The sequence below is a fragment of the Crinia signifera genome, chromosome 8, assembly GCF_055691185.1.
Source record: "Crinia signifera chromosome 8, ASM5569118v1, whole genome shotgun sequence".
In the NCBI taxonomy this organism is placed as follows: Eukaryota; Metazoa; Chordata; class Amphibia; order Anura; family Myobatrachidae; genus Crinia; species Crinia signifera.
In genome coordinates, this window is record NC_139224.1 from 71,924,956 (window position 1) to 71,947,199 (window position 22,244).

Below are 22,244 nucleotides of genomic sequence, written 5' to 3' on the forward strand. Positions count from 1 at the left end.
GGTACGCAAACCCAGCCCATTTCCACTTCAGGGAGACGGGCAGGGTTAGGAGTGGGGAGGTGGGGGATGGCATTGGGGGATGGCAGGGACCTGGGGGGAGCTCCGGTTGAAGGGGATGCATGTGCGTCTTGTGCTCGCGCATCCCCTTCTAGCGGCTGGTGGGGCCTGGCGGATGGCAAATCCACTCTCAGCCCCTGCCTGAACGAGACCCGCTCCATCTGTAGCATGGTCATCCAGCTACCTTGGTGCAACCTTTTGGCCTAAAAAAAACATTGTGAGGTGTGAGTTGTTCAGGATAGACTGAAAATGAGCAGTAGTTCAGATAGTAAAGAATCTGTGCAAAAAGGCTAACAGTGATAATACAGATAAGGGGAAAGACATATTGGGTGAAATTTACTAAGATGTGAAATACACTTCACAGGTCATGTTGCTATTGGCAACCAATCAGAAGGAGGCTCATGACATCTTTGCCAGTCACAAGTGCTTTACTCTATCCAAGTGTAGTACAAGGTGTGCCAGAAATGATACAGCAGAGGAAGAAGATTTGCAAGCTGGGCTACTATCCCAACTGTCACGCATATCGCGGGAACGTCCCGGTATTTTGGGACGTTCCCACGTACCTCCCGCGGCCGGCAGTGTCCCGCGGCGGGGGGGAGGCAGTTGGGAGTCCCCCCCTGTAGTCCGTGAATAGACGCTGTGCGCATGCACACACCATCTATTCTTTCAGGCAGAGGGGCTGGGGGCTTGCCAGCAGCTTACAGAGCTGCTGGGCATGCCCCCACAGCGGCGGAAAACAGGGCGTTGCCCATTTGTATTTGACCACACCTACTGTTGCTATGGGAGTTGGGGGTGTGGCTTCCTGTTACAACTGTTCTTGAACAACATGGCTACTTGGACCTAGCATGCAGTGTCTGTCTTCAATTAATACATCAGAGACAGTTTAATCAGCAACTATTAGTCATAAATGTTATAGCATGTATAAAACATGCTTGATTTCATACTTTAATTTTTTCTTTTTGCAGCTGTATCATGCATGGCTCTACAGAGACCAAGGCACGGACACTTCAACTGTACTGATGTATTGGGAGAGTACCAGTATAAGTCCATTTGCAGATTCAGTTGTGATGAGGGATTTGAATTAAATGGATCAAAATCCCTATTGTGCCAGGACTCAGGAGAGTGGTCTGAAATCGCACCAACATGTTTAGGTAAATAAATATAGTCCCCCGTAACACTATAATGATGCCATTTTTAAGTAGACATTTCTAAAAAGCTGGTTTCAATTGATAGGTTTACAGTGTCTAGGGCAATAGGTTGACCACTATTGGTTGACAGGCAATAGGTCACCACATGAAAAAGTGGACATGCAATAGGTTGACACAAGCAAAATTTAAACATGTCAATTGTCGACACATGAAAAGGTCGACATTAGTTTTTCATGATTTTTTTTAAAACAACTTGTTCTTAGTTCACTATTCAAGTGGGCATAATACAATGATGGCTAACCTTCAACCTCCAGCTGTTGTTGAACTATACATTCCAGCATGCCCTGCATCAGTTTTACCATGGTCAAATAGTAAAACTGTAGCAGTGCATGCTGAGATGTGTAGTTCAACAACAGCTGGAGTGTCAAGGTTAGAAATCACTGACATAGAGGAAGAATATAATAGTGTGCCATGTCCATTGACCATTTCCATGTCGATATTTTGCTTGTGTCGACCTTTTGTCAATGATAACCTATACCATGTCGACCTTTTCCATATGTCAACCTATTGTCTCTTGACCGATAGTGATTAACCACACCTACTGTTAATAGGTCGACATAGACACCATCAACCTAATAATCCACAGCCTAAAATGCATACCTCCCAACTCTCCTGACTGCAGTGGGAGAGTCCCACTAATTTGACGTTGTACCACTGTCCCACCTGCAGTTGCAGTGTACCACGGGGGGGGGGGGGGGTTAGTTGTGGGAGCAAGTCATCACTGCTGCTCTTCTCTGTAGAGCAGCCGTCATTGGTTAGGGATGTGCACCAGCCACTTTTTGCATTTGGGTTCTGATTACCTTCAGGTTTTGGGTTCTAATGGGTTTTTGCCAAAACACCCCCTAAATGTTTTGGGTTCTGATTTTTTTTTTTGCTCCTACTGTACGCTATTATTAACCTAAATAACATAGTTACATAGTAGGTAAGGCTGAAAAAAGACTTGCGTCCATCTAGTTAAGCCTGGTATAGATATCCATTGCTGATTTGGTAGGTTCTGATATTTTACAGACAGATAATGGGTGAGATATAATAGGATGAGAGTTTCAGAAAGTGAGAGATTTGGTGAGAAATATCCAGTTTTTTTAAAGGGGCAATCATTTACACTGCAAAACCAGTTTGATTTTGCAGTGTAAGTGATTGCCGCTTTAAAAAAACTGGAGATTTCTCACCAAATCTCTCACTTTATATTTCTTATTTGTACCTATGGATGTTTTTCTCCAGGAAATGTTTGTCCAACTTTGCCTTGAACGCATTGAATGAACCAGCCGTTACCACCTCTCTGGGAAGAGAGTTCTAGAGTTTGACTGTTCTGACAGTAAAGAAATTCTTTCTACTAGCTGAATTAAATCTTTTTTCTTCTAATCTATACTCATACCCTCGCGTCCTAGATTCCTTTCTAGTAGAAAAGAGGGCGTGTGACAGTTCCTTATATTGGCCCTTGATATACTTGTACATGTTGAGCATGTCCCCACTTAAACGTCTCTTTTCTAATGTAAATAGTCCCAAATTGCTTAATCTCTCCCTGTAGCTTAAATTCTCCATTCCCCTAATAAGCTTTGTTGCTCGCCTTTGGACTTTTTCTAATTCTATGATGTCCTTTTTATAGTGTGGGGCCCAGAACTGCACTCCGTACTCAAGGTGAGGTCTCACCAATGCTTTATACAGTGGCATAATTACCCTTGAGTCCCTAGTTTCCATTCCTCTCTTAATACAATGCAAGATGGAATTGTCCTTTGGCTCTCCCATCCACCCTTATGTTGCATAAATAGGACATGCACACTGTCTTTAACAAACCAATCATTTCAGTAAAAGGACTGGGGCAGAAATGATTGGTTTGTTTGGGCCCCCACAAAAAAGTAGTAATTCATCTCTCCGGCTCTACAAACCAGCCCAGACGCACACGCGTCCCAGTTACAGGGGTGGGCTGGTACGCAAACCCTGCCCATTTCCACTTCAGGGAGACGGGCAGGGTTAGGAGTGGGGAGGTGGGGGATGGCGTTGGGGGATGGCAGGGACCTGGGGGGAGCTCCGGTTGAAGGGGATGCATGTGCGTCTTGTGCTCGCGCATCCCCTTCTAGCGGCTGGTGGGGCCTGGCGGATGGCAAATCCACTGCCAGCCCCTGCCTGAACGAGACCCGCTCCATCTGTAGCATGGTCATCCAGCTACCTTGGTGCAACCTTTTGGCCTAAAAACAACATTGTGAGGTGTGAGTTGTTCAGGATAGACTGAAAATGAGCAGTAGTTCAGATAGTAAAGAATCTGTGCAAAAAGGCTAACAGTGATAATACAGATAAGGGGAAAGACATATTGGGTGAAATTTACTAAGATGTGAAATACACTTCACAGGTCATGTTGCTATTGGCAACCAATCAGAAGGAGGCTCATGACATCTTTGCCAGTCGCAAGTGCTTTACTCTATCCAAGTGTAGTACAAGGTGTGCCAGAAATGATACAGCAGAGGAAGAAGATTTGCAAGCTGGGCTACTATCCCAACTGTCACGCATATCGCGGGAACGTCCCGGTATTTTGGGACGTTCCCACGTACCTCCCGCTGCCGGCAGTGTCCCGCGGCGCGGGGGGGAGGCAGTTGGGAGTCCCCACCTGTAGTCCGTGAATAGACGCTGTGCGCATGCGCACACCATCTATTCTTTCAGGCAGAGGGGCTCGAGGCTTGCCAGCAGCTTACAGAGCTGCTGGGCATGCCCCCACAGTGGTGGAAAACGGGGCGTGGCCCATTTGTATTTGACCACACCTACCGTTGCTATGGGAGTTGGGGGTGTGGCTTCCTGTTACAACTGTTCTTGAACAACATGGCTACTTGGACCTAGCATGCAGTGTCTGTCTTCAATTAATACATCAGAAACAGTTTAATCAGCAACTATTAGTCATAAATGTTATAGCATGTATAAAACATGCTTGATTTCATACTTTAATTTTTTCTTTTTGCAGCTGTATCATGCATGGGTCTACAGAGACCAAGGCACGGACACTTCAAATGTACTGATGTATTGGGAGAGTACCAGTATAAGTCCATTTGCAGATTCAGTTGTGATGAGGGATTTGAATTAAATGGATCAAAATCCCTATTGTGCCAGGACTCAGGAGAGTGGTCTGAAATCGCACCAACATGTTTAGGTAAATAAATATAGTCCCCCGTAACACTATAATGATGCCATTTTTAAGTAGACATTTCTAAAAAGCTGGTTTCAATTGATAGGTTTACAGTGTCTAGGGCAATAGGTTGACCACTATTGGTTGACAGGCAATAGGTCACCACATAAAAAAGTGGACATGCAATAGGTTGACACAAGCAAAATTTAAACATGTCAATTGTCGACACATGAAAAGGTCGACATTAGTTTTTCATGATTTTTTTAAAAACAACTTGTTCTTAGTTCACTATTCAAGTGGGCATAATACAATGATGGCTAACCTTCAACCTCCAGCTGTTGTTGAACTATACATTCCAGCATGCCCTGCATCAGTTTTAGCATGGTCAAATAGTAAAACTGTAGCAGTGCATGCTGAGATGTGTAGTTCAACAACAGCTGGAGTGTCAAGGTTAGAAATCACTGACATAGAGGAAGAATATAATAGTGTGCCATGTCCATTGACCATTTCCATGTCGATATTTTGCTTGTGTCGACCTTTTGTCAATGATAACCTATACCATGTCGACCTTTTCCATATGTCAACCTATTGTCTGTTGACCGATAGTGATTAACCACACCTACTGTTAATTGGTCGACCTAGACACCATCAACCTAATAATCCACAGCCTAAAATGCATACCTCCCAACTCTCCTGACTGCAGTGGGAGAGTCCCACTAATTTGACGTTGTACCACTGTCCCACCTGCAGTTGCAGTGTACCACGGGGGGGGGGGGGGTTAGTTGTGGGAGCAAGTCATCACTGCTGCTCTTCTCTGTAGAGCAGCCGTAATTGGTTAGGGATGTGCACCAGCCACTTTTTGCGTTTTGGGTTCTGATTACCTTCAGGTTTTGGGTTCTAATGGGTTTTTGCCAAAACACCCCCTAAATGTTTTGGGTTCTGATTTTTTTTTTTGCTCCTACTGTACGCTATTATTAACCTAAATAACATAGTTACATAGTAGGTAAGGCTGAAAAAAGACTTGCGTCCATCTAGTTACAGTAAGCCTGGTATAGATATCCATTGCTGATTTGGTAGGTTCTGATATTTTACAGACAGATAATGGGTGAGATTTAATAGAATGAGAGTTTCAGAAAGTGAGAGATTTGGTGAGAAATATCCAGTTTTTTTAAAGGGGCAATCATTTACACTGCAAAACCAGTTTGATTTTGCAGTGTAAGTGATTGCCGCTTTAAAAAAACTGGAGATTTCTCACCAAATCTCTTACTTTATGGGTGACATTTATTAGAGATCGATGTTGGGTTTTTGGCGATTTATATCGCAAAAACGGCCGTTTTTTCATTTTTTTTCCCAAATCGACTATTTACTGGGTGGCGATTTGCGGCATAAATCGCACTTTTTGCCGCGAAATTGCGCTTTTTGCCGCAAAATCTGAAAGTGCGATTTTTTTTAACTCTGGAATTCGCATCCAGATGTTTTCCTCATTGAAAAAGATACAATTCACATTTTTAATGAGATGCGTATTTGGAAATCGCCAAAAAAAATGGTCTAAAGTTCCAAAAAAAAATAGACCTGATCCTGACTGGCGATTTGGTCAGAAACATGGCGATTTTGTCAGAACCATGCACAGATCATTGTGATCTGTGTATGGTTCTTTGTAAAAATATGTGTAAAAGTAAAAAAAAAAATTGGCGTGAAGTCCCCCCTCCTGTACATAACCAGCCCCGGGCTCATTGAGCCGGACCTGGTTCCAAAAATACGGGGGACAAAAAATCTGGGGGTCCCCCGTATTTCTGAAACCAGCCCCGGACTCCAACAGCCCCCAGTGTCATGCCACAGCTGGGGGACACTTTTTACACAAGGTCCCCCGGCCGCACCATGAGCACCGTGGCTGGTCAGCCTTGGACGGGGTACCTGGAGGAGTGGGGACCCCCCCAATAAAGGGGTCCCCCCACCCAGGCTTCACCCGTCCAGGGCTGAAGCCCGGGGCTGTCACCGGCGTCCCTGGCCATTGGACGCCGGCCTGATATGGTTAAATTCTCATTCCTAACATTGCTTAATACAGGAGAACTGCAAGTGCCAGCAGACCTCCCCCGCATGCTGGGACTTGGAGAACTACAAGTCCCAGCATGCGGGGCATTAATGGGCCCGCTGGGACTAGTAATCCACCTGTAAAAAGAATGTTAAAAGAAAACACACACACAGAAAAGTACAACTTTATTACACACACACACACAAACACCTCACTTTTACACCGCTATACATACCGATCCAGGATCCAGCGCTGGTCTCTCTGCAGCAGAGCCGGATAGCCCGCACTGACAGCGGGCTGAACCGGCTTCCTCCGATGCAGCTAACAGCTTCTGTCGCGCTGTCCCAGCGCAACAGAGGCTGAGAGCGTGATTGGGCGATGCGTCTCCATGGAAACGCATAGCTCAGCCCTGATTGGCTGAGCTATGCGTCTCCATGGAGACACATAAGCCGGAGACGTTCTCAGCCTCTGTTGCGCCGGGACAGCGCGACAGAAGCTGTTAGCTGCATCGGAGGAAGCCGGTTCAGCCCGCTGTCAGTGCGGGCTGTCCGGCTCTGCTGCAGAGAGACCAGCGCTGGATCCTGGATCGGTATGTATAGCGGTGTAAAAGTGAGGTGCTTGTGTGTGTGTGTGTAATAAAGTTGTACTTTTCTGTGTGTGTGTGTTTTCTTTTAACAGGTGGACTACTAGTCCCAGCGGGCCCATTATTGCCCCGCATGCTGGGACTTGTGGTTCTCCAAGTCCCAGCATGCGGGGGAGGTCTGCTGGCACTTGCAGTTCTCCTGTATTAAGCAATGTTAGGAATGAGAATTTAGCCATATCAGGCCGGCGTCCAATGGCCAGGGACGCCGGTGACAGCCCCAGGCTTCAGCCCTGGACGGGTGAAGCCTGGGGGGGGACCCCTTTATTGGGGGGGTCCCCACTCCTCCAGGTACCCCGTCCAAGGCTGACCAGCCACGGTGCTCATAGTGCGGCCGGGGGACCTTGTGTAAAAAGTGTCCCCCAGCTGTGGCATGACACTGGGGGCTGTTGGAGCCCGGGGCTGGTTTCAAAATACGGGGGACCCCCAGATTTTTTGTCCCCCGTATTTTTGGAACCAGGACCGGTCCAAGAGTCCGGGGCTGGTTTCAGAAATACGGGGGACCCCTACGCTTTTTGTCCCTCGTATTTTTGGAACCAGGTCCGGCTCAATGAGCCCGGGGCTGGTTATGTCCATTAGGGGGGACCTCACGCCAATTCTTTTTTTTTTTTTTTGCTCAAATTGCCCTGTATCGCCGTTTAAAAAAATCGCACCTTTTCATGACTAAAAATTCGCACTTTTCATCCCGAAAATCGCCCTACATCGCACTTTCTTGCACTTTTCATGCCGGAATACACACCTCATTAAAAATGCAATTTTTGGAAAAAAATAAGATTTTAAAAAACAGCGATACAGGGCGATTTGAGCAAAAATCGCATTTTCGGAAAAACGGCCAACACAATAAATCTCGCCCTATATTTCTTATTTATACCTATGGATGTTTTTCTCCAGGAAATGTTTTTCCAACTTTGCCTTGAACGCATTGAATGAACCAGCCGTTACCACCTCTCTGGGAAGAGAGTTCTAGAGTTTGACTGTTCTGACCGTAAAGAAATTCTTTCTACTAGCTGAATGAAATCTTTTTTCTTCTAATCTATACTCATGCCCTCGTGTCCTAGATTCCTTTCTAGTAGAAAAGAGGGTGTGTGACAGTTCCTTATATTGGCCCTTGATATACTTGTACATGTTGAGCATGTCCCCCCTTAAACGTCTCTTTTCTAATGTAAATAGTCCCAAATTGCTTAATCTCTCCCCGTAGCTTAAATTCTCCATTCCCCTAATAAGCTTTGTTGCTCGTCTTTGGACTTTTTCTAATTCTATGATGTCCTTTTTATAGTGTGGGGCCCAGAACTGCACTCCGTACTCAAGGTGAGGTCTCACCAATGCTTTATACAGTGGCATAATTACCCTTGAGTCCCTAGTTTCCATTCCTCTCTTAATACAATGCAAGATGGAATTGTCCTTTGGCTCTCCCATCCACCCTTATGTTGCACAAATAGGACATGCACACTGTCTTTAACAAACCAATCATTTCAGTAAAAGGACTGGGGCAGAAATGATTGGTTTGTATGGGCCCCCACAAAAAAGTAGTAATTCATCTCTCCGGCTCTACAAACCAGCCCAGACGCACACGCGTCCCAGTTACAGGGGTGGGCTGGTACGCAAACCCTGCCCATTTCCACTTCAGGGAGACGGGCAGGGTTAGGAGTGGGGAGGTGGGGAATGGCGTTGGGGGATGGCAGGGACCTGGGGGGAGCTCCGGTTGAAGGGGATGCATGTGCGTCTTGTGCTCGCGCATCCCCTTCTAGTGGCTGGTGGGGCCTGGCGGATGGCAAATCCACTGCCAGCCCCTGCCTGAACGAGACCCGCTCCATCTGTAGCATGGTCATCCAGCTACCTTGGTGCAACCTTTTGGCCTAAAAACAACATTGTGAGGTGTGAGTTGTTCAGGATAGACTGAAAATGAGCAGTAGTTCAGATAGTAAAGAATCTGTGCAAAAAGGCTAACAGTGATAATACAGATAAGGGGAAAGACATATTGGGTGAAATTTACTAAGATGTGAAATACACTTCACAGGTCATGTTGCTATTGGCAACCAATCAGAAGGAGGCTCATGACATCTTTGCCAGTCGCAAGTGCTTTACTCTATCCAAGTGTAGTACAAGGTGTGCCAGAAATGATACAGCAGAGGAAGAAGATTTGCAAGCTGGGCTACTATCCCAACTGTCACGCATATCGCGGGAACGTCCCGGTATTTTGGGACGTTCCCACGTACCTCCCGCGGCCGGCAGTGTCCCGTGGCGGGGGGGGGGAGGCAGTTGGGAGTCCCCCCCTGTAGTGCGTGAATAGACGCTGTGCGCATGCGCACACCATCTATTCTTTCAGGCAGAGGGGCTGGGGGCTTGCCAGCAGCTTACAGAGCTGCTGGGCATGCCCCCACAGCGGCGGAAAACAGGGCGTTGCCCATTTGTATTTGACCACACCTACTGTTGCTATGGGAGTTGGGGGTGTGGCTTCCTGTTACAACTGTTCTTGAACAACATGGCTACTTGGACCTAGCATGCAGTGTCTGTCTTCAATTAATACATCAGAAACAGTTTAATCAGCAACTATTAGTCATAAATGTTATAGCATGTATAAAACATGCTTGATTTCATACTTTAATTTTTTCTTTTTGCAGCTGTATCATGCATGGCTCTACAGAGACCAAGGCACGGACACTTCAACTGTACTGATGTATTGGGAGAGTACCAGTATAAGTCCATTTGCAGATTCAGTTGTGATGAGGGATTTGAATTAAATGGATCAAAATCCCTATTGTGCCAGGACTCAGGAGAGTGGTCTGAAATCGCACCAACATGTTTAGGTAAATAAATATAGTCCCCCGTAACACTATAATGATGCCATTTTTAAGTAGACATTTCTAAAAAGCTGGTTTCAATTGATAGGTTTACAGTGTCTAGGGCAATAGGTTGACCACTATTGGTTGACAGGCAATAGGTCACCACATGAAAAAGTGGACATGCAATAGGTTGACACAAGCAAAATTTAAACATGTCAATTGTCGACACATGAAAAGGTCGACATTAGTTTTTCATGATTTTTTTTAAAACAACTTGTTCTTAGTTCACTATTCAAGTGGGCATAATACAATGATGGCTAACCTTCAACCTCCAGCTGTTGTTGAACTATACATTCCAGCATGCCCTGCATCAGTTTTAGCATGGTCAAATAGTAAAACTGTAGCAGTGCATGCTGAGATGTGTAGTTCAACAACAGCTGGAGTGTCAAGGTTAGAAATCACTGACATAGAGGAAGAATATAATAGTGTGCCATGTCCATTGACCATTTCCATGTCGATATTTTGCTTGTGTCGACCTTTTGTCAATGATAACCTATACCATGTCGACCTTTTTTCATATGTCAACCTATTGTCTGTTGATCGATAGTGATTAACCACACCTACTGTTAATAGGTCGACCTAGACACCATCAACCTAATAATCCACAGCCTAAAATGCATACCTCCCAACTCTCCTGACTGCAGTGGGAGAGTCCCACTAATTTGACGTTGTACCACTGTCCCACCTGCAGTTGCAGTGTACCACGGGGGGGGGGGGGGGGTAGTTGTGGGAGCAAGTCATCACTGCTGCTCTTCTCTGTAGAGCAGCCGTAATTGGTTAGAGATGTGCACCAGCCACTTTTTGCGTTTTGGGTTCTGATTACCTTCAGGTTTTGGGTTCTAATGGGTTTTTGCCAAAACACCCCCTAAATGTTTTGGGTTCTGATTTTTTTTTTGCTCCTACTGTACACTATTATTAACCTTAATAACATAGTTACATAGTTACATAGTAGGTTATGCTGAAAAAAGACTTGCGTCCATCTAGTTCAGCCTGGTATAGATATCCATTGCTGATTTGGTAGGTTCTGATATTTTACAGACAGATAATGGGTAAGATTTAATAGGATGAAAGTTTCAGAAAGTGAGATATTTGGTGAGAAATATCCAGTTTTTTTTTTAAAGGGGCAATCATTTACACTGCAAAACCAGTTTGATTTTGCAGTGTAAGTGATTGCCGCTTTAAAAAAAACTGGAGATTTCTCACCAAATCTCTCACTTTATATTTCTTATTTGTACCTATAGATGTTTTTCTCCAGGAAATGTTTGTCCAACTTTGCCTTGAACGCATTTAATGAACCAGCCGTTACCACCTCTCTGGGAAGAGAGTTCCAGAGTTTGACTGTTCTGACCATAAAGAAATTCTTTCTACTAGCTGAATGAAATCTTTTTTCTTCTAATCTATACTCATGCCCTCGTGTCCTAGATTCCTTTCTAGTAGAAAAAAGGGTGTGTGACAGTTCCTTATATTGGCCCTTGATATACTTGTACATGTTGAGCATGTCCCCCCTTATACGTCTCTTTTCTAATGTAAATAGTCCCAAATTGCTTAATCTCTCCCCGTAGCTTAAATTCTCCATTCCCCTAATAAGCTTTGTTGCTCGCCTTTGGACTTTTTCTAATTCTATGATGTCCTTTTTATAGTGTGGGGCCCAGAACTGCACTCCGTACTCAAGGTGAGGTCTCACCAATGCTTTATACAGTGGCATAATTACCCTTGAGTCCCTAGTTTCCATTCCTCTCTTAATACATGCCTTTTTTGTAGCTACATTACAATGGGCACTACATCCCAGTTTGCTGTCTATTTGGACTCCTAGATCCTTTTCAAGTATGGAGTTACCCAGTTCCTCTCCACTAAGATAGTAACTTGCACACTGGTTGTGTCTCCCAAGGTGCATAACCTTACATATATCTACATTGAACCTCATCTTCCATTTTTTTGCCCACTCATCTAGAATTGCAAGATCATTTTGAAGCATGGTGACATCTGATGATTTGATGACTTTGCTAAGTTTTGTATCGTCTGCAAAGATGGATACATTGCTGAGTAACCCTATCCCAATATCGTTAATAAAATGTTAAACAAAATGGGCCCCAAAACCGAACCCTGGGGCACTCCACTTAGTACCGGTATCGTATCTGATACGGCACCATTCACAACCACTCTTTGTTCTCTATTACATAGCCAATTCCCTACCCATCTGCAGATATTTTCACCCAATCCTAGGTTCTCCATTTTATTAATCAATCTCTTGTGTGGGACAGTATCAAATGCATTAGCGAAATCTAGGAAAATCACATCTACAGCATTTCCATTATCGAGGTTTTTGCTAACCTCTTCATAGAACCCTAGTAGATTAGTTTGGCATGAACGATTTTTCACGAACCCATGTTGGTTAGCACTGAGTAGACGGTGATGGTCTAAATATTTCTGGATACCATCCCTTAAAAATCCTTCAAATAGTTTACCCACAATTGATGTTAAACTAACGGGTCTGTAATTAGCGGGATCTTCCTTTTTTCCTTTTTTGAATATTGGCACTACCTCTGCTATTCTCCAATCTTTTGGTACTTTACCTGACAATAGTGACTTGCTAAAGATATAATGTAGGGGGGTAGCTAGTTCATCCCTTAATTCCATTAATACCCTCGGATGAATCCCATCTGGCCCTGGTGATTTATTTGTTTTGAGTTTGCTTAGCCTCAGTATTATTTCCTTCGGTGTGAAATCCACAATGAGATCTGGCTTATTTGTCCCGTTTGTGGTAAATGTTCGTTCCACAGTCTGCTCTCCCTTAGTAAATACTGATGAGAAGAACTCATTTAACAGTTTTGCTTTTCCCTTGTCCTCAGTAACACTTTTTCCACTAGTATCAGTTAGTGGGCCTTTATCCATCCCGTAGACGAAGGCGATGGATGAATACGTACAGGAGAGCTTCAAAAAAAGGGTTTATCTGCCCGTCAAAGTCCCCTCTCAGTGCAGGGTTTTTTTTTGTGACCAAGAAGGATGGTTCCTTAAGGCCTTGTATCAAAATATCTGATCCCTGAATGTTCACCTTTTGAGACAACGGCACCGACCGCTATCTACTTTCACAACAGAGTCTCTTCTAAGTGAACTATATGCCAATTTGTTGTTATCACTGTATAACTTAGGAGATTCCACCACCCTTTACCAAGACAAACTGTATGTGGAGACTGTCTCAGGGTGACAATTACCCTGAAACAGAACCTCCTGTATATGAACCTAACCTCAGACCGAACCACCTACGTTCTGTTCAATAACAGTGTCTAAACAAACCCCGGGGTGAACTGGGTGGTCAGACCAACTAAACCCTGACCCCCAGAACACTAGCCATTGATTGGACTGAGGGTACATTCATCTTTCTCAAATGTTCTCCAATTATTCAGCAACTATCACTTATGTCAACTCAGGCAACTCGCCATAACTTTATTTTCTTCTCCTTATTCAAGGGAGGATTGCCTTGCCCCCTCTCTCTCATCCGCAATCCTATACTGTGTATGATTGGGGACAGCAGAAGCGGGGTCCAGACAAACACATCCGACCCACTATTTACTATACTATTCAAAAATTCTAACTTTAAGTGACTCTCTCATTGGCATCACCACAATCTACCTCCCTGCAATGCCTACATGGTAACAGGGAGAGATTCCAAGGGGTGTAGCCAACAGCAGAAGCACGCTTCAGCTCACTTCGGATCAGCATTGCTCTCTCATTATTATTCTACAGCCATACCTCACTGAAACCGCCTGGTATCAGTCGAACCCAGAAGCTAAACAGTGATGGGCCGACCTAGTACCTGTCTGGGGAACTAACAAGGAATAGTCGGTGCTGTAGCTCATCATAACAGCAGAAGCAAATACGCTGTGGGATTTAATGCATGACCGTTATCTTTTCTCTCCCTCCTCTCACCTTATTTCCTGATCCTCTGTCCACTGTCCCCCATCACCAATTCCTTGCAATAAGGAGGTGTGTCCTGCACCACCATAACTGTTATTTTCCTCTACGATAAACAATTCGGATGTCAAAATATTGATCCTTCATGTATTTTTAGAGGAACAGTTTACATATAAAGAAATTTTCGCTGCATGTACTTACAAACCCACTAGTGAACTGGGTTTTTTTCTGATTTATTCCTTCAAAGTGGAGGGAAGAATCAAACCTTTATTTTAAGTGTTGAACCATTAAAAGTTACATCTTAATATGTAGACATCATTTAATTTTCATATTGTTTATAAGTGTGCCCCAAAAAGCCTTGTCGGGTTCCCTCTAAGTCGTCTCCAGACTTCTTGTTACAGCTCTACCCAAATCCCTCAGGATCGCCAATACTTTTCACGCCTCCCTTCTCAAGCCGGTGTTCTTTTCTCGAAAGTTTCCTCGCAGGAGTGACGCTGGATCCTCCCCAGTGATGGTACGGGGACAACTGTAGTTCCCAGTAGAGAAAATTCTTGACTCCAAGTTCGTGAGAGGTTCTTTGCAGTTTCTGGTGCATTGGAGAGGATTCGGTCCAGAGGAGAGGTCATGGGTTCCTGACAAGGATCTTCATACGCCCAATCTAAAGAGGATTTTCTTTCGAGAGTTCCCTGATAAACCCGGTGGTAAGGGGTTGTTAACCCTTCCTCAAGGGGGGGGGGGGGTACTGTTGCACGCCCCCATCCGGTATCCCCAGTACCCACACGGTCGGCGGATGGGGAGCGGTGCGGCAGGGCTGGTGACGCTGTCCGGCAGTGTTCCAAGCCTCCTTCTGAGGCTGGGCGTCGGGTGTTGCTAGGCAACATCCCCGAACTTTCGCCTAGCGGCAGCACACACGCGCTCCTGACGTCACGCAGGCGGCGCCAAGTTTAAATAAGAAGCTTTTACAGCGCATTCCCGTTCCCTGGCGCTTCTGAGTGCTCCTGCCTACTCGGATTCGCTCCTGGTCATCTCTGGTCTCCCTGCCAGTTTCTGCTGGTGGATCCTGTGTCACATCCTGTTCCAATGCCCCAGCCCAGCTCCTCTGGTGTTTCCCCCAGGGTCACGTAAGTGCTCCTGTGGAGCCTGGTGTATTCCTTTGGGAGCTGCCTAGTTCCTTTTAGTTATTAGGCTGTCCAGCCATTAGTTCAGTTCCCCTTGTGGGGTATTGGACTTGCCCAGCCGTGGGCTTAATTCATACCGCTAATCTGTTATTCACTTATTTTCTCCTTGGTCCTTGGCTTCCATTTATTCTTCTCTGACAGGCAGGGCCCTCCCTTTTTTCCTGTCCCTGTTTTGGTTATTCGCTACCTAGCCTTGTGATATTTTTGTCAGTGGAGATTCCCCGTCAGTCATCCCTGGTGCCTGCGACTGGGTCGCATTCCCGTCTTTGGCCTGGTGCCGGCAGACAGGGGTTCTTTTACAGTCAGGCCCTGTAGTCAGTATATCCCCTGAATAGTTATCCTTTGTCCACACATAGACCTAGCTGCATCGGGGTTGGAGCGGGCCTAACTCGCTCCTTCAAATGCGGCGGCCACAGGTGAAGCCTAGTTCCCGCAAGGGTTTGTCATCTGCCTGGGGTACTCAACAGAGTCAGTATAGGGTTCGCTGTGGCCGTCCTAACCGGCGGTCCCAGCTACGGGCTCACGCCTGACCTCCCATTCCCTGCCTCCTGTTTCCTGTACTCTGTGCCTAGCGGCAAACATAACAACATTGAGACATTACATGTGGGGAACACCTACCTGCCGAGCAGAACAGTGCCTAGGCAACCATCAGCGGCGCCACTGGTTGCTGCAGCAGCCAGGTAGGTAACAGTATGAGCAGGGACAGTACAGTTATCACACAGGTAACACATGCCCGCCGAGCTGCACAGCGCCTAGGCAGCCATCAGCTGTGCCACTGGTCACTGCAGCAGCCAGGTAGGTAAAAGTATGATCAAACACATTGCAGTTATAACAGAGACAGTACAGTTATCACACAGGTTACATATGGCTGAGTGCACAGATCCTAGGCAGCCATTTGCGGCGCCATTTGCGGTGGTGGAAGGGGGGGCTGCAGGGGGGAGAGAGACACTAAGACCTGGGAAGAGTCAGTCAGTAAAGCCTGGGGCTGGAGTTGAGTTGAGTTCCACGCGGCTGCCCCCGATAGTCTTATCATACCTCCTCCCTGGGGGGGGGGGGGGCGCCACCACAGAATAGAGGGCTTCCGCATCTGCTGGTGCTGGGGGTCAGCAGCTTGGGCCCGCGGTCCTGATCACTTCCAAGGAGTCCGGGGGCATTTGTTGGGGCTGTGGATGAGCAGTAGGCCAGAGTGTGAGACAGGGGGGCCAAGGCTGGGCCTGCAGGGAAGGGGATGCTGGTGTCACCCAGGAACAGAGGCCTCCTCTCCTACTGGCATGCAAGGGGGTGGGCCAGGGATCCTCCTCACCTCACTGATGGTTGACGGGATCCTGGGCCTGAACCTGGATGCATTCATGGGGACTCTGCTAGGCCGGACTGATGCCGCCCGGGGGAATCCTGGCCTGCTCTTCTCCCTTTGCCGCTGATGTCTCTCCGGCCGCCGCTGCTCCGTCCTTGATGGGCTTACTCTTGGGCTGCCAGCGGGTCCTCCAAGCTGACCCGCAGCCGATGCTTCTAAAAAAAAACAGCAGATGAACCACCTTGCTAGCGATGATGCGGGAGCATGAATCATCGCTAGTCAGCAATCAGGGGGGCATACACACTAGGCGATTTTCAGCTGAAAATCGGCAAGTGTGTATGGGCCTTTACTGTACTAGTGTGAAAAGTAAATTTTAAGCATTCACCAAATGTACTCTAGGGGCAAAATGTAATAGGGTGCAATTTTTTTAGGTGTCTAAAAAATTGCACCAAATCGCACATGTCACATTTGCAATGTTTAGCTGAAATTCACAAATGTAAAATGGTGTGATTTTTTTAGACAAAGTCAGAATTCGCATGTGATTTCTGGTGATGTTTTAGTAACGAAAATGTGCAGTTTTTTTTTTTTTATTAGACAAGTGCGGATTTTTTGTAACGAAAATGTGCAGTTTTGGACAAGTGCGTTTTTTTTTTTGTAACGGAAGTGTGCAGATTTGTGGGAAAATTTAAAAAATGGAGTGGGGTCCACCCTCCCAACCATAAGCAGCCCCGGGCTCATTGAGCTGGTCCCCGTTCACCAGATAAAGGGGGGGGGGGGATTGTGATGTTCCCCCATATTGAAGAAATCAGCACTGGGCTCTTAAACTAGTCCTGGTTCCAAACATATGGGAGACAGAAAAACTTCACTAGTTCACTTTTACACTGTAGTAGAGCCTGACTATCTCCCTGTGTGACTTTAGGTGCAATACACCTGCAGGAGTGATCTCCCGATCCTCCAATTCACCGGCATTGTTGTTATGCCCCTGTGGGGGATCACAAATAATAAGCATGTAAAAAAAAGCTGATTCCCCAATCCCATATACAATACTGGATCCTTATTAATGAGTAGTGTATTTATAGCACCAGCTATAGCACCAGCCTGTGCAGATTATTTCCCTTTCCCCTTTTCCCATACCAATAAATTAATGAGTAGTGTCTCAGGGTCAGATGTACTAAGCTTCAAAAGTAATAAAATGGAGAGTGATAAACAACCAGCCAATCAGGTCCTAACTGACATGCTACAGGCTGTGTTTGAAAATGATAGTTAGGAGCTGGTTGTTTATCACTTTCCATTTTATATATTTCTAAGCTTAGTACATCTCACCCTCAGTGTAGTATTGTTGAAACACCTCTCAGTGTTAATATAGCATAGGGAGGGTGGCTCTGGTGGAGCTCAAGCTTCAGGAACCGGGAGGAGAGAGGTCATGCTGGTGAGCCCCTCTACTCCCTACTCTGCTGCACTGGGGAACTGAAGGCAGAACATGCTGCAGGGAGCTGGCATCACAGAGTCTCTGTCTGTGGCGGCCCATCCAAAAATGTCTGCCACTTTGGAGGAGACACGTTAGAGGTCCCGGGAGCACTGGCGCACTGTTAAAAATGGAACCCCATGCGCAACGAGCATGTAAATCCCCCCTTAGCAATAAGCATGTATGCCCCTTTGGCCATGAGAATGTACCCTCCCCCCTGGCAATGAGCATGTAACCCCCCCAGCAGCAATCATATATGTCCCCTTAGCACTAAGCATGTATCCTACCCCTGGCAATGAGTATGTAACTCTCCCTGGCAATGAGCATGTAACTCTCCCTGGCAATGAGCATGTAACTCTCCCTGGCAATGAGCATGCAAACCCCCTTGGCAATAAGCATATTACTCCCCCCGGAAATGAGCATGTAAACCCCCTGAGAATGAGCATGTTAGTCCCCCAAAAGCATGTACGTCCCTTTGGTAATGAATCTTGTACCCTCCTCATCTGACAATGAATATGTAACTACCCCCTGGCAATGAGCATACAAATCACCCACCTGGGAATGAGCATATAACTCCCCCTGGCCACGAGCAGGTAACTTCCATGGCAACAAGCATGTAATCCATTGACAACAAGCATGTAACTTCCCCAAGCAATAACTATGTAACTACAATGAGTTTGTGTGGCATAATGTGCAATGGGCATTAGGGTTTGTGTGGCATAATGTGTAAGAGGCATTTATAAGAAGAAAAATGGCTAAAGGGGGATGGGGTGTTGCTGAAACACACCCTTACTCCAAGCACCATGTCACCTACAGTAGGTACACCTCTGCCCTTAGTACTGGCAACATCAGTTCCAGGTCAGTCCTCAACAAGCAGGTAATATACTAATGCAGGAAGCCGGCTCATAGTTTCTAATGGAGCTGTGCTGATGTGTTTCACAGCACAGCTCCTTTTCATTACCTTACTTCTTCTGAATTCTAACTCCCTCGGTCACCTTAGCACTGCTCTCAAATGGTCTTAATGGCTTCCTCCACAGCTGGTGGATGAGCGAGGGGGTCAGTTAACCCTGCAATAAGCCTGTTGGGGGGGATAATTAGCTCAGTTTTGGCTATTTTGAGCTTCAGGAAGTGCCTGGGCATCCAGGAGGAGATGGTAAAGAGGTAGATGGATATCTGAGAGAGTACAGAAGGGCAGAGAGGTATAGTTGGGTGTAGAGGTGGTATTGGAGGCCGAAGGAACCGATGAATTATCTCACTGGGAAGAGGTGTATTGGAAGAGGAGCAGGGAGCCAATGCCAGCACAATGCAGGATGCTGGAGGCCAACTGGAAGGATGGAAAATGGTGAGGTGGAGTTGGAGATAGAGATACAGAAACAGGAGTGGACGGTGCTAGAGAGGCCAATGGTTTGAAAGGTGCAGAGCAAAATAAGGTGTTGAAGGATGCAAAGGTCTAGAATGAGCAGAGAGAAGTGGGCCAGGGCAGTGAAGTGGGTGAAAGCCAGATTGACAATTTTATCTTTGATCCTTGCCAGAGAGCTAGCTGGTGAGGTGGTTGTACATATACCACTCCAGTAAACAGGAAAAGAGAAATGGGTGGTGAAGGGTAATTCAATTGATGATGATAGCCAGCATTATCAGGGATAGTTTTTCACTTGCCCGGAGTCAAGAGAAACAAAAACCCTAATAAGCGCCATTGTTCGTAGCCACAATCATGAAAATGCATAGATCTGGGAATTTATTCTGGATCTTATATGTTTTCACATATTTTCAATGAAAAAGGCCATTAATTGAAACGCCCTCCTCAAAAAAGATGTGAGCAAAAAAATCACAAAAAATACCATTCTCTTTTTCATGGAAAAATGTTGGTACTTGTTTCCTAGCACGGCGCCCATCGCATCGCATACCATAAAGCATACGATGGTATGCGATGCAATGTTAGCCGATGTTATACAATTTTAAATTGTATACCATCGAATTGTATGCCATTGTATGGCATATACAATGGCATACGATTTTAAATTGTATAAGCACCCTAATGGGTGTTTTCAATGTTAAATGTGCCCCCTATAAGATAAATAATTGTATAAGCACTGTAATAGGTGCTTACAATGTTAAAAGCACCCCCACGCCACCTGTACTATCAACGCCAACCCGAAGCGTGGTGAGTGCAGCGAGGCCGCGAGGGGTGGCGATACGCGTCCTCCGACCTTTTCATACCCCCACTATCCACGCCGGCGTGGAGTTGATTTTATATAGTGTGGTGAGAGCAGCGAGCCACTGAGCCCGAAGTGTGGCGAGCGGACACGGAATACATGTGAAGTAATACGCGTACCCTCACGGGGCTCACTGCGCTTGCCACACTTTGGGTTGACATCGATACTGGGGGTGGTGTGGGGGTGCATTTAACATTGTAAGCACCCATTACGGTGCTTATACAATAAAAAATTGTATAGGGGCTTATACAATTTAAAATCGCATGCCATATGCACGCATGCGATGCGATGAGATGCCATACAACTTAATATTGTGGGCGCCGTGCTAGGAAACAAGTACCAAAATTTTACATGGCTGATTAAATTACTGCAATAATAACTGAAAAACATGCTATCGAATTTTTTTGACTTTTTAATATTTTAATTTTTGAAATATTTAAACGTAATTATGATACATACAGTACATGATGAATAATGTGTGTATTTATATTTTGTTTCATACTGTACTGTAGTTTATTTTCTTTGATTGCAGCTATTTCATGCAGGGCTCTACAGAGACCAGAGTATGGACATATCAATTGTTCTGATGCATTTGGAAAATTCCAGTACAACTCTATGTGCAACTTCAGCTGTGAAGAAGGTTTTCAGTTAAAAGGATCAAAATCCCTACTGTGCCAGAGCTCAGGAGAATGGTCGGGATCTGTACCAACATGTTTAGGTTAATGAATGTTGTATAGTATAACGCTATAGTAATATTATATTACATAATATTTGACCCTTTAATTAGTAGATATCCCTATGAAAAATCCTTACATAAGTATAATTGAACACTATGGGGGGTATTCAATCTTCGGGTCACGGCAGACGAGCTTGCTCGCCTGCCGTGACCCAGTCCCGTTCTCGGTAAGCTCGACCGAGAACATGCAGGCGGGATTCAATGTCCCGCCTGCAGCGGGACGAGAAGGGGGCGTGGCCGCGAGTTGCGGCCGGGAAGTGACGAGATGCAGCCGGCAGCTCGTCACTTCCCGGCTGTTCTCGGCAGAACGAGCCCGACAGCTAGAGATGTCGGGCTCGTTCTGCCAGGAAACCTTGTTCAATGCTGTTGGGGAAGACACATTGAATAGGGCCCGTCGAGCATCTCCCCCACGGGAGATGCTCGACGGCGATTGAATATCCCCCTTAGTGTGTGTGTTTGTGTGTGTGTTTGTGTATATGGATGTTCCACTATAACTTAATTAATCATCTTCAAACTTTGCACACTACCTTATCATCTTAAGGGACGATTTAAGTTTGCAAATGGGTTTAATTGGATGAGCCCTTAAGGGTGTTTTTATAAGGGTCCATGCTATTTCTTTTGTTTTCATGCATTGTGATAAAGATGGAACTCAGCCCATCTTGCAGGGGCTGGTGATACTATCGCCAGCCCCCGCCATCCTGCCAGGGGGCACGCGCGCACAAGACGCTCGCGTGCCCCCTGGCAATGGAGCCTGCGCCCAGTCCCCGCCGCCTCCCCCGCAGTCACCGCAGGTACCCCTCGCCGCCCTGAGCGCCCCCCTAACCCTGCCCGTCTCCCTGAAGCGGAGACGGGCAGGGACACGCCGCGTCCCCTCTGAGAGACTGGGACACACATGCGTGTGAGACGCATGCACGTCCCAGTTCAGTGTGGCCCCTGTCCGCCGGCGCTCGCCAGTGGGGAGGATCTGGCGAGCCCCAGCCAAGGATGGCAGGGGCTACATCTGTATGTCATTGGAAAGCTTATGACTTTCTAAATACAACACAATAAACATACTCCCTTAAGTGGACCCTTAAAGGCCTATAATGGTCCATTAAATGAAAAACATTTTCACTTCATAAAACTTTTGACAAACTGAAATTAATAAGCAGCAGAGTGGTCTGTGAATCGAACACTAGATAGCGTTGTGAAATCATGTAAGCTCAATCCCTAGTCCAGCGGTGGCCAACCCGCGGCTCGCCGCGCTGTAAATTGCGGCTCCAGCCTCCCGTCTGCAAAGCGGGGTTTTGAATTTGGCGCCAATTCGGCTGCCAAATTCAAAACGCTGCATCGGTGGCCATTAGGAAACGACCGCGGCGAGCCAATCAGCGCTCGCTGCGCCGTTTCCGCCCTGCCCCCGGCGTCTGACATCAGACGCCAGCGGGAGGGCGAAAAGTCTTCTCCACGCCGGCGGAGCGCAGGAGCGCTCCTGAAGATGCGAGAAGCCGCCGGAGGATGGCGCAGAAGACGGCGGCGGGGAGAAGAGTTCCGGCGCCGCAGAAGACGCCGGGATCAAGA

The 22,244-nt window shown here is 46.3% G+C and overlaps 1 protein-coding gene and 1 pseudogene across 1 annotated transcript in view; both read left to right on the forward strand.

The window, feature by feature from the left end:
• LOC146027237 (P-selectin-like) overlaps window positions 1–22,244 on the forward strand; it is a 149,602-nt gene that overhangs the window by 72,827 nt on the left and 54,531 nt on the right. The window contains exons 8-11 of the mRNA XM_083158187.1: window positions 1,023–1,208; window positions 4,216–4,401; window positions 9,671–9,856; window positions 20,487–20,672. Of these exons, the coding sequence (XP_083014313.1) occupies window positions 1,023–1,208; window positions 4,216–4,401; window positions 9,671–9,856; window positions 20,487–20,672 (744 nt within the window). The remainder of the gene's footprint in view (window positions 1–1,022; window positions 1,209–4,215; window positions 4,402–9,670; window positions 9,857–20,486; window positions 20,673–22,244) is intronic.
• On the forward strand, window positions 13,629–13,747 carry LOC146029777 (5S ribosomal RNA; annotated as a pseudogene).